General features: G+C 46.1%; 1 protein-coding gene across 9 annotated transcripts in view; it reads right to left on the bottom strand.

Moving 5' to 3' along the window:
- Positions 1 to 12,436, bottom strand: part of LOC117347156 (stimulated by retinoic acid gene 6 protein-like) — a 422,585-nt gene that overhangs the window by 105,023 nt on the left and 305,126 nt on the right. For 8 of the 9 annotated variants that reach the window (XR_004536733.1, XR_004536730.1, XM_033917677.1 and 5 more), the window contains 2 exons: positions 2,430 to 2,478; positions 2,224 to 2,341 (listed from right to left, as the gene is read on the bottom strand). Coding sequence is in view for 7 of the 9 variants with exons in the window: in XM_033917677.1 (XP_033773568.1) it covers positions 2,224 to 2,341; positions 2,430 to 2,478 (167 nt within the window). In the remaining 2 variants the exon portion in view is untranslated. The remainder of the gene's footprint in view (positions 1 to 2,223; positions 2,342 to 2,429; positions 2,479 to 12,436) is intronic. The other variant, XM_033917639.1, reaches the window with a different exon arrangement.

The raw sequence follows: 12,436 nt of genomic DNA, 5'->3' as shown, positions 1-12,436 counted from the left end.
GTTTTGTATTAGAGTGAAGGCTTCTGGGTCAGTTGCCAGAAGCATGTACAGTAGGAACTACTGCCAGCGGCCTCTGAAGTCTAAGTCCTCCACTGCAGGGTGGGTGGGCCCAGGCCCAAATTGGGCAGGCCAAGGAGGAGTGTGCGGTGCAGTGGTTGAAGCTACAGCCTCAGCACCCTGGGGTTGTGGGTTCCAATCCTGTACTGCTCCTTGTTACCCTGGGCAAATCACTCAGTCCTCCATAGCCCCAGGTATGTTAGATAGATTGTGAGCCCACTGGGACAGATAGGGGAAATGTTTGAGTACCTGATTGTAAAACTGCTTAGATAACCTTGATAGGCGGTATATAAAAACCTAATAAACTTGAAGGTGAAGGGAAGGGAGAGAGATGCTGGATTTGTGGGAGAGGTGAGGGGCTGGATTTTTGAGAGGAGGGGAACTGGAGGGAAGGGATAGAGGTGCTGAACCCATAAGAGGAGAAGGGGTGGAGAGACGGGAGAGAAATGCTTTATTGATGAGAGAAGGAGGGGTCTGGGGGGAAGAAGAGGTGCTGGATGTGGGAGGAGGGGATTTGGAGGGAAGAGAAAGGTCTGTTGGACTTGTGAGAGGAAGAGGGGGCTGAAGGGAAAGGAGAGAAGTACTGGACATCTGAGAAATGGAAGGGGGCTAGAGGGAAGGGAGAAAAGTACTGGACACTTGAGAAAAGGAGGGGTTAGAGGGAAGGGAGAAAAGTACTGGACCCTAGAGAAAAGGAGGGGTTAGAGGAAAGGGAGAAAAGTACTGGACCCTTGAGAAAAGAAGGGGTTAGAGGGATGGGTGAGAAGTACTGTACCCATGATAGGAGGAGGAGGAGGGAACTGAAGGGAAGAGGGAGAGGTGCTGGACCTGTGAGAAGAAGAGAAACTGGATGGAAAGGAGAAAGGGAAATGCACATGGATAGAAGGGGAGAGGGGAAAATATTGCAAATGGATTGCAGAGAAGGGAGTGGGGGAAATACATATAGATAGAAGGGGAGAAAATGGGGGAATGCTGCACATGGATGGAAGAGAAGGGAATTAAGGGAAAACTAGATTTGAGGAGATATAAGAACATAAGAACTGCCATCTCCAGATCAGACCTTCAGGCCATCAAGTCCGGCACACGCGGAGGCCCAGCCAGGTGTACACCTGGCATAGTTCTAGTCACCCTATACCTCTCGTAAGGAGATGTGCATCTAGTTTGCTTTTGAATCCTAGAACGCTGGATTCCGCAACAACCTCCTCCGGGAGAGCATTCCAGGCGTCCACCACCCACTGCGTGAAGCAGAACTTCCTGATATCTGTCCTGGATTTGTTCCCCCTCAGCTTCAGTCCATGTCCTCTTGTCCGTGTCACATTGGACATTGTAAATAATTTTTTTTTCCTGCTCTATTTTGTCTATTCCTTTCAGTATTTTGAAAGTCTCAATCATATCCCCTCGCAGACAGAAAATGGAAAAAAGCTGAATGTGAAAGATCAGTGCTAAATATGGACCTAAGGCAAGAAATGAAAAAGAAAGAAGAGAAAAAAATAGCAAATGGCAGGAGGTCCTGAAAACAGAGTTAAGCTCACAGATAAAGGGAAGCAGAACCAGAGACTGGGAACAAGATAATTAGAAAAATAAAATCTCCAGGCCACAAAGGTATGAAAAATGATTTTATTTTGTTTAGTGATTTAATCATGTCAATTTTGAGAAACTGTATCTACCAGTGTTATTTTGTACTGTACAGTACAGGAGGACATGCGTTTCTTTTTATTTATCTGGTGTTGCATGACATACAGAGTTCAATATTTATCTATTTTGTATTAGGCGAGAGCCATGTTCTGCATCTGCAACTGAAGTTCTATTCTTAATTTCTTGTGACAATTAGGGAAAGGAAATGGAATTTGACATACTGCTTGTCTGTGGTTACAATCAAAGTGGTTTTACATATTAACAGTTACTTATCTTGTACCTGTGGCAGTGCAAAGTTAATTGACCTGCCCAGGGCCACATGGAGCTGCACTGGAAATCAAACCCAGTTCCCAAGCCAGTGAACTAAGCATTAGGCTACTCTTCCACTCAATTGAGAATCTTTGTTGCTCTATTCTTTTTCTAACATGATCAATGATTAGGTTTTCATTTAGATTTATATCAAGAAATGAAATAGAAAGACTATCCCCAGACCAGAGATAAATTAATGCATGTATAAAAGACCACACTTACACTAAAATTCCTAAACGTTTTAGCATCTTCAGACCTTGGTTGTGCTTTATGGGGTAAACAAAAGTATAGACAAATATCATTCCAAAAATGATCTGGACAAAATGCAGGATAAAATAGCCTACAAAAAGAAAACCAGTGTTAAAGGAGAAACATGAAAATGGCATATTGTATACACAATGTAGATTTTTGTGTAATTTCAAACCTACCCCATAAAATGTATGCAATTTGCCAGCCAGAGTATCTTGCTATTGATGCCTGAGATAACAAGAAAATAACAATTTACTGTGTTTTCAACTTTTGCTTAACCACCCACCGCCAACACATACATAGAGTTAACATTTTGCTATTAAACATGAAGGTAACCTATTCCAAGCTATAATTTCTTTTAGTTCAAAAAGAAATGATTTTAAAAATTTTCAGTGTATTATATTAAATTTTAAAGAAATAGATGATTAGATGCATTAATCAGTAAAACTAGTTTACTCTTTGTACGAAGGATCATCAAAATGTTTCTGCACTTTTATTTTTTTATTTTTAGTTCAATATTTTTATCAAATTATTTGTAAGAATAACAAGTAACAAATATCAGGATAGTCAACAATAAAATACATATATACAAAACAGGTCATAGATTTAGTGCCCAAGAAAAGGATCTGGGTGTCATCATAGACAATACGATGAAATCTTCCGCCCAATGTGTGGCGGCGGCCAAAAAAGCAAACAGGATGCTAGGAATTATTCAAAAAGGGATGTTAACAAGACTAAGAATGCTATAATGCTCCTGTATCGCTCCATGGTGCAACCTCATTTGGAGTATTGCGTTCAATTCTTGTCTCCTTATCTCAAAAAAGATATAGTGGCGTTACAAAAGGTTCAAAGAAGAGCAACCATGATGGTAAAGGGGATGGAATTCCTCTCGTATGAGGAAAGACTAAAATGATTAGGGCTCTTCAGCTTGGGAAAGAGATGGCTGAGGGGAGATATGATTGAAGTCTACAAAATCCTGAGTTGAGTAGAATGGGTAGAAATGGATCGATTTTTCACTCCGTCAAAAATTACAAAGATTAGGGGACACTCGATGAAGTTACAGTGAAATACTTTTAAAACCAATAGGAGGAAATTTTTTTTCCACTCGGAGAATAGTTAAGCTCTGGAACACGTTGCCAGAGGATGTGGTAAGATCGGATAGCGTAGCTGGTTTTAAGAAAGGATTGGACAAGTTCCTGGAGAAAAAGTTCATAATCTGTTATTGAGAAAAACACGGGGAAAACCACTGCTTGCCCTGTATTGGTAGCATGGAATATGGCTACACCTTGGGTTTTGGCCAGGTACTAGTGATCTCGATTGGCCACCGTGAGAACCATGTCTCTGTGATAGCAACAATATTCAGGTCTCCCTCTAATAGCAGGGCTTGCAGAACATGAACTTTGTTGCTTAGGCTGCGAGCATTTGTGGTCATCGCTTTCCAGCGGTAATCTCCTTTTTGTATAGTTTTTTGTTTTGTTTCACTTCCCGTTGCAATGCTAAGAAGTGAGTTGCTAAAATTGTTTGTGTTGGAATCTTTACTACCATCACATCTTGTATTTTGCTGCGGGTGGTCTCTATAATTGTCCATCATACAAATGCCACTCCCACCTTCTAGAAACATAGAGGGGCATAATTGAAAGGGACTTCTAAGTCGTTTACGTCCATCTCGCAAGTCGTCCAAAGTAAAAAACAGCTTAAAACACATTTTCGAAAGATACGTCCAACTTTTTTTTCGTTTCGAAAATCATCTAATTCAGTGGTTCCCAAACCTGTCCTGGGGGACCCCCAGCCAGTCAGGTTTTCAAGATATCCCTAATGAATATGCATGAGAGATTTGCATATAATGGAAGTGACAGGTATGCAAATCTCTCTCATGCATATTCATTAGGGATATCTTGAAAACCTGACTGGCTGGGGGTAGATTCCCAGGACAGGTTTGGGAACCACTGGTCTAATTAAACGTCCTGCCGATCTGATCGTCCAAGCCCCTAAATCGTCTATCTTTATACCACATTTTTGTCCAACTTTCCATCCAAGTCCAAAATGCCTAGAACAAGCCCTGTTGGACATGGGAGGGGTCTGCAAAGTGATGGACTGCACACCCAGACATGCCGCCTAAATAGTGGGGTACCTTACAGGGCACTTCAGTGAACTTCACAAAAAGGGTGCCATGTCTTCTCCTCCCTACAGTTCCCTTATAGGTCATGATGAGCCCCCCCAAACCACCTCCAGAATCCCCTAGACCCACTTATCTACCACCCCAATAGCCCTTATGTCTGGAGCCACTTATATGCCACTACAAAAGGGTTTTGGGGGTGTATAGGGGAGTGCACATGTTTAAGTATCAATGCAGTGATTACAGGGGCTTATGGGCATGGGTCCTCCTCTCTATGGGTCCCTAACCCACCCCCAAGACGACTTAAGCTGTCTCTGTGCTGGACGACTAGGCTTTCCTATGCCAGGTAGCCAGGTGATGATGGTCTGGAGGCTGAATTTTAAAGGTGTGATTAATATTTTTAGGGGGGTAGGGGGGTCGGTGATCACTGGGGTAGTGTGTGGGGGGGGGTCTGTTTTATGTGTTTGCAGTGCTTATCTGGTGACTTTAGGTGGGTTTTTGTGACTTAAAACATATTTTACATGGTCTAAGTCACAACGTCCAAGTTCCGTCTAGGCTCTGTTGTAAAACTTTCGGTTATACATGCTGTACGACTAAGTCTAAGCTGGCCCACGTCCCACCCAATTCCCGCCCTCGACATGCCTCCCGAAATGCCCCGTTTAGCTTTGGTCGTTCAGCGGCACTATGAAGGCCTAGGTCGTTTAGAAATATGTCCAAAACCCGTTTTTATTATTGGCACTTGGACGTTTTTGAGAAATGTTCGTCCAAGTGCTGACTTAGGCCGGTTTTTGGATGTTTTTCTCCTTCGATTATGAGCCCCATATTGTCTAAATATCTCTGCAAGGATTATTTTTCCTGCTGTAGTAATATGTAGCCCATCAGTACAATATAGCTTCTTGTCCTTCCATGTATCTCCCCTTTGAGCCACCTATTGAAGTCCTCTGTATTTTAACTCTTTGCTCTCCCTTTCCATATGCTGGCAGTACTTCGGAAAAAGCTACAGTCTTTACCAAAGGTTTCAAGCCCTCACCAAGCTCCTCAAAGGCTTTCTGAGCTGCAAGTGTGGAGTTGTTGGCTAGGTCATTTGTTCCCAGATGGATAACAACATCAGCTTTAAGGTGGATCTTTAAGGTGGATATCCTGCACCACCACAAAATATATAAAGGGGACCATTTAGTGAGAGAAAGGGTAATTATTTCTTTCAGTTTAGAGATATTCCTTTCCATCGCTAGCATGTGATTTTTTACTAATAAAGGTACCTAAGTACTTAACTGGGGAGGTTGACCATGACAAATCAAATTGATCAACATCGATTTTGTTAAGTAGATCATTAAGAGGGAATATTACAGATTTTCTGTGGGCAGAGGCCAAATTAGACCACTGGTGGATAAAGTTCAATCTATTCGGGAGTTTCCTCGCCCGAACTCAAAGAAACAGTTATGCGGTTCCTGGGTCTTCCTGGGGTACTATAGGAGTACTATCCTGGGGTACTATCCCGAATTTTGCCACAAGGGCCGTCCCACTGACCAATATGTTGAAAAAGGGTGGCCCTGACAGTTTACCCTGGGAGTCAGGCAGTATGAGGGCTTTCCAGGATCTAAAGGAAAGTCTTTGTAAAAAACCTGTCCTCGTGGCGGTGGATTTCAATAAGCCCTTCATTCTGCAGACAGATGCTTCTGGGTGTGGTTTAGGTGCCATTCTCAGTTAGGAGAATCAGGGCATGGAGCACCCTTTACCTGACTTGGCACCAATGCCGGTGCCCGAAGATCCTCCCTCTTCTGACGCGGCTGGGCGGTGCGTTGGAGATCCTCCTTCTGGTCTGGGCTGGGCTGGATGGCTTTGAGCATGCGCAAATGCTCAAAGCCAGTCCAGCCCAGCCCAGAAGAAGGAGGATCTCCGACACACCGCCCAGCCCAGGCCGCGCCAGAAGAGGGAGGATCTTCGGGCACCGGCACTGGTGCCAAGTCGGGTAAAGGGTGTCATTGACTGCTCGGGGGGGAAGTAGGATTGCGGTGGAGGGGGGGCAACGCGAGCAGGGGGGATGCCGGATCGCTGGGGGGGGCGCTCATACAGCGAGGCAAGATCGGTTTAAGAGGCACCAAGTTTGCGAATGTTTTGCTCGTCTTGCAAAACACTCATAAACTGGTGCACTCGTAAACCGAGGTACCACTGGGTGCTCCATGCCCTGATTCTCCTGACTGAGAATGGCACCTAACCCACACCCAGAAGCATCTGTCTGCAGAATGAAGGGCTTATTGAAATCCACCGCCACGAGGACAGGTTTTTTACAAAGACTTTCCTTTAGATCCTGGAAAGCCCTTATACTGCCTGACTCCCAGGGTAAACTGTCAGGGCCACCCTTTTTCAACATATTGGTCAGTGGGACGGCCCTTGTGGCAAAATTCGGGATAGTACCCCAGGATAGTACTCCTATAGTACCCCAGGAAGACCCAGGAACCGCATAACTGTTTCTTTGAGTTCGGGCGAGGAAACTCCCGAATAGATTGAACTTTATCCACCAGTGGTCTAATTTGGCCTCTGCCCACAGTGTACCCTAGGTATTTGACCTCCCTCTGCCCAAAGAAACATTTCTTTGGATTCACAGTGAAACCAGCTTTTCTGAGTGACTCTAGTACCGATGAAACATGCTCAAGGTGTTGAGCCCACAATGTAGAGTATATGACGATATCGTCTAGGTAGGCTTCTGAGTAGGCAGGGTGCCCCCTTAAAACCTCGTTCACTGCGCGTTGGCAAGTCGCAGCTGCCTCATGAAGTCCAAAAGGCATTTGGGTGAATTGGTAAAGCCCATAGGGGGTACTAAAGGCCGTTTTGGGTTTAGCAGCAGTCGTTAGAGGAATCTGCCAGTACCCCTTGGTTAGATCAATAGTTGACAAATACCGAGCCTGACCAAGGTGGTCTAACAGTTCATTCACCCGAGGCATGGGAAATGCATCAAATTGTGATACCTCATTGACCTGCCGAAAATCAATACAAAAACAGGGAGACCCATCCACCTTCGGGACTATCACAATTGGGCTGCACCAGGGACTTTGTGAAGGTTTAATGACACCTAGGGTTAACATTTCCTGAACTAATTCGTTAACTAATTTTTTTTTCTCTTCAGACAACCGATAAGAGTGTACCCTAACTATCCTACCTGGGTTGGTCACAATGTCATGAGCCCTTAGTACGGCCTGGAATGGAGGAGAAAACATCAGAAAACCTTTCAATCATCTCCTGCACTTGCTGTGTCTGGGTCGTGGAGAGCTCCGGACCTATATTAACCTTCTCCCTCCGACCCAGATCCGCTATCTGTGGGCCTAAATCATCTTCTTGGCACCGCTGAGCAACTAATGCTAAGACCTCCCTGTCCTTCCAGGGTTTTAGAAGGTTAACATGATAGGTCTGGAGATAATTTTTTTCATCCTTTATTCTATAACTAGTCATTAAACCCGTTACATTAACGGGTGCTAGAATACTGTTCACCCTCTATGTTGCCCCTTCCATTCACTGCCCTCTCTTCTCTTTCCATCCAGTGTCCGCCCTCTCTCTCTCTGTCCCATATGGCCTCTCTCCATCTCCTCCTTCCTTTTGCCTTGGTCTGGCATACCTTCCTCCTTCCCTCCAAGCCATTCTCTCCCCCTCTGCTCCCTTTCCTCATTTAACTACTTCATTGGTCAGCAGCAGCATTCACAATTCATTGCTGTTGCTGGCTTCAGGTCTTTCTCTCTGGCCGGTCCTGTCTTCATGAAAACAGGAAGTAGGCAGGACCGGCCAGAGAGGAAGGCCTGAAGCCAGCAACAGCAGCGAATTGTAAACACTGCTGCTGCCTGAAGCACCCGAGGCAAACGCTTCTCTCCCTTCCCAGCCCAACCCCCGCTGACTGTGCGACCCTCCCAGCAAGATGACTTTAATATCAAACCTCCCTCCAGCGTTGGCAGCCGCAGCATGCTAAACAGGCTGCTTCGGCTTTCTTCTGCCGTTGAGTCTCTCTGTCGCGTCATTGATGACGTCATCAGTGACGCGGCAGAGGGACTCAACTGCAGGAGAAAGCCCGAAGCAGCCTGTTTAACATGCAGCGACTGCCAACGCTGGAGGGATGTTTGTACCGGTGCAGAAGCGATATGTCTCTCCCCCTCCAGTATGTGCAGCATGCGGCGCATCCTCCCATCGTGAGTCGGCCACAGCGCTCGAGTCTGTTTCTCCCGCTTTGTGTAGCCGCCGCATACGCACTCTGGCCACGGATCTACGGATCAGGGATTACAGATCACGCAGGTCTGAGTGCGCATGCGCGGCTAGCGTTTTATTATATAGGATTCACCAGACCTAATTTCTCTACTATTGTGGCTGACCCTTTCCAGTGTGCCAAAAACTTGTGTGGGTCCGAGGGCACCAATATCAGCACCCGCTCCCCCATTTCAAACCGGCGTTCCTTAGCCCTCTTATCATAATATGTTTTCTGTTTACTTTGGGCCCATTCCAAATTCTCCTTACCCAACCCTGCCAGCTGGGCTAGTCTCTGCCTCAATTGGACTAAATGTGACAACATATTCAATTCAGTTTCCTCTGGGGGATCCCAGCCTTCCTTAACTACGTCCAGGAGTCCTCGGGGTGCACGCCCATACATCATCTCGAAGGGACTAACCCCCAATGAATTCTGTACCCTTTCTCTGGCCGCGAACAACACATAGGGAAGAAACAAATCCCAATCTTTCATATTCACTTTTAACCCTTTCTTCAGCATATGTTTTAGGGATTGGTTAAAGCGCTCAACCAGGCCGTTCGCTTGGGGATGGTAAGCGGACGTTCTGATATGCCTAACGCCTAGATCCTTCAAAAACTCTTCCATCTCCCTAGATAGAAAGTTACTACCCTGATCGGATAAAACCTCCTGGGGAAAACCAACCGTACAAAATAGATTCATTAGTTCCTTCATCAGCACTTTAGATGAGGTTTTACATAATTAAAGGCCCAGGGAAATCTTGTAGCCACATCCATTAACACAAAAATGAAACTATACCCCCGTGGAGTCCTTTCTAAAGGGCCCACTATGTCCATTGCTAACCTCTTAAGGGGTTCGCTCACCACTGGGATAGGGATAAGAGGGGCCCGAGCCGGCTTACTCATAGTCAATTGTTGACAGGAAGGGCAGGACTTGCAAAACTCCTCTATCACTTGCCTCACTCCTGGCCAAAAGAACCTACCCAAGACCTGCCTCTGGGTAGCCTGTATTCCCTTGTGTCCGGCCAGCGGAGAATCATGGGCTATTTGTAAAATGATCTTCGGAACCCCTTTGGGACCACCAATTGTTCATGTCTATCTCCCAAAGTCTCTGGGGCTATTTCTTCCCTATAAAGGAGACCCCTATTAATTCTCAGCCTGGTTTTACCCAACTGGAGATCTGTAGCCTGCCACCAGAGCTCTTGTAACGAGGGGTCTGATCGTTGCTCGCTTGGGAATGTGGGGAAAGTTGCAACTATCTCCCGGGGTAGTTCTGGGAATTCCTGCATCTGACCAGCTCTCTTCAATAACTGGGCCCTTTGTTGTTGTTGCCTTCGTTTTTGGGCCCTCGAAGCTCTCGCCCGCTTCTGAGTAGGCTTTTCTTCTACTTCCTCCAGAAAGGGAAATACCCTGCCCAGCTCAACCTCTGGATCGACTACCTGCAAGCCCTGTGAATGGGTGTTAACCAGGCCCTGTTTGGTCCCCAAGCATTCACCTAACCCAGTCCAATCTTGGCTCAAAATTAGGTCATACGGGGCTCTTGGGACCAAAGCCACAGAAATTTGATACACCCTATCTTGGTATAAAACTGTAGTGGGCCTAAGAGAATACGTCGCACTGTCCCCATGTATGCATTTGATCATGACTTTTCTAGTATGGGAGGCTTCTTTCTCCCCAGGGAACACTTTCTCCCGGAATTTGACTGCCATCATTAACTGATCGTCTCCTGTGTCAATCAACGCCATTGTCTCTTGCCCCCCCATGGAGACCTGTAACTTGCATGCAGACCTCAGGCCTCGCTCATGAGTATCGGCTGACTCAGTCTTACACCTAAATCCCTGGCTGGTCAAGTTTATCACTTTACCCCTATTTTGTGTATGCCCCAACCTCCCTCTCCTATAACCTTCCCTATCCTGGTTTGAGGGACTAAGTCTATGGGGAGAGGGCTGAGGAACTCTGTGAGGGGCTTTCCTCATTCTTTCCTTACCAATCTTGTCTGCGTGTGGATTATATGTCCGTATCTGGGGCTAACCCAGATTTTCTCCTAAGGGTTCGTGAGCATCGAGGTAGTCTTCTACCTCTTTTCCCCTAGCCAAGCAGGGCAAGACCCGTACCACCCCTTGTTCTGGAGGGCACCCAGTAGGTACCGCCATCCTCTCAAAAGAGTTTAAAAAATCAACAGATGCGTCTTCGGTTGCTATCGGCCATAAGCTAACACGTGAAAGATCAGATAGTCCTACCAGATCCGCAACCGACCCAACTGGTAGTGAACGTCCTTCTGGTTGTATAACTGCTGCAAAAAGTGCATAAAGAGCTTATTCTGCTGTTGCATGGCTTCCAGCAGTTCCCCCTGCCGATGCTTCATGACCTCCTGGCTAGCTTGCCAGCGTTCTTCACACGCCTTTAAGATGGCCTCCAGGTCCTCACTCTGCCGCTGATGCTCATTAGCCAACGCTGTTAACATCTGCGCCTGGTCCATAATGTCAACCTAAAAAAAAACCAACAAGAAAAGAGGAACCCAAGTGTGGCTGTATAAAGAGCGTTCCCCTCTTTATAACCTCCCCCAGTCCCCAGTCCTCCCCAACCAGCACTACCTAATCCTCACCAGCAACCCCCAGGTACTCTTACCAGAGGCACTGATGAGTCTGCACGTCTGTGCTGATTGGGTGCACCGCCTGTGCTGTCTCCGGTCCGGAACTGGGTTCGGCCTGGATTCACCGGTCCCTCTGGGCCTTGGGTCCTTCCTGGTCTGCTCTCGAACTGGAACTGGCTTCCGCTCGATCCTCCTTCGGGATTGGAACACAGTTCCTACTCGAACCACGTCTGGAACTGGAATGCTGCTCCCTGTCGATCTGTCCTCCTTCCGGTTCTGGTCACACAGACTGCTCCCACGGATAGGTCACAGGATCAGTCACACAGGTTCTCAGAATCCAACAAGCAAGCAATTGCAATCCACAAACAGTTCAGCTATGTATTACAAAACACAGCCAAAAAAAAATAAAGTCCAGAACAAAAACTTTTTTTTTTTCAACTTGCAGTTCCACAGTGTCCTGCAGGAGATGCTAGATCCCACTCCTGATACCAAGTTAATGTGACCAGCACTGTGGACCGAGCGGGACTCCACAGCTCCTCCAGTGGTTACTCAGAGAAACAGCACTAGCATGTGACCCGAAATGGAGTCACCCTGCAGGATTCAACTGTTATTAGACAGGAACTAAAAAATAAAGCAAACCAAGTCACCACAACTAAAGTTTATAGCAAAATAGTTCAGTTTTACTTAGTCTTTTCATTCAAGTAAGTAGTTCATCATACAGCTGCAAAATTGTCAATATTCAAAACAGCAATAAAGCAACAAAAATGCCAAAAGGGGACAGCAAATCAAACAGCCCCCAAAATAAAGTTCACATTAGCAGCTAAAGTCTTCAACCCTCTGTAGAGCTAGCATAAGCCTGCTCCCAAGCAGCTTGCTCAATTTTCGCAGCTAGCATTCAGGGTACTGGCTTCCCCACTTCACAGTAATTGAGAAAAAAAACCCAAATAAGTAAAGCCTCTGGCAACTTTATATTCTTGCCAGGAAAGGAGAGTGTCTCAGGTTTTGTAAAAATAAAGCCACAGGAATGGCCTTCAAAATCCCACCCAGGGTGTTAACAAAACCTCTCCCCAATCTCACACTCCTAGCTTTACAAAAACATCAAAATTAGTCCAAACAGGCAAACAATCCAAAACACTCACTCTTTGTAGCTAGAGATCAGGTCCACCTGCATGGGCTCAGGAAAATCAGTATCACACACTGCACAACTTTCTTGATAGTCCATGGGTTCTACATCCAGTACTGGCAGCTCGTCCAGC

This window comes from Geotrypetes seraphini, chromosome 1 (assembly GCF_902459505.1).
Source record: "Geotrypetes seraphini chromosome 1, aGeoSer1.1, whole genome shotgun sequence".
NCBI lineage: Eukaryota > Metazoa > Chordata > Amphibia > Gymnophiona > Dermophiidae > Geotrypetes > Geotrypetes seraphini.
This window is presented reverse-complemented; position numbering and strand designations above follow the sequence as displayed.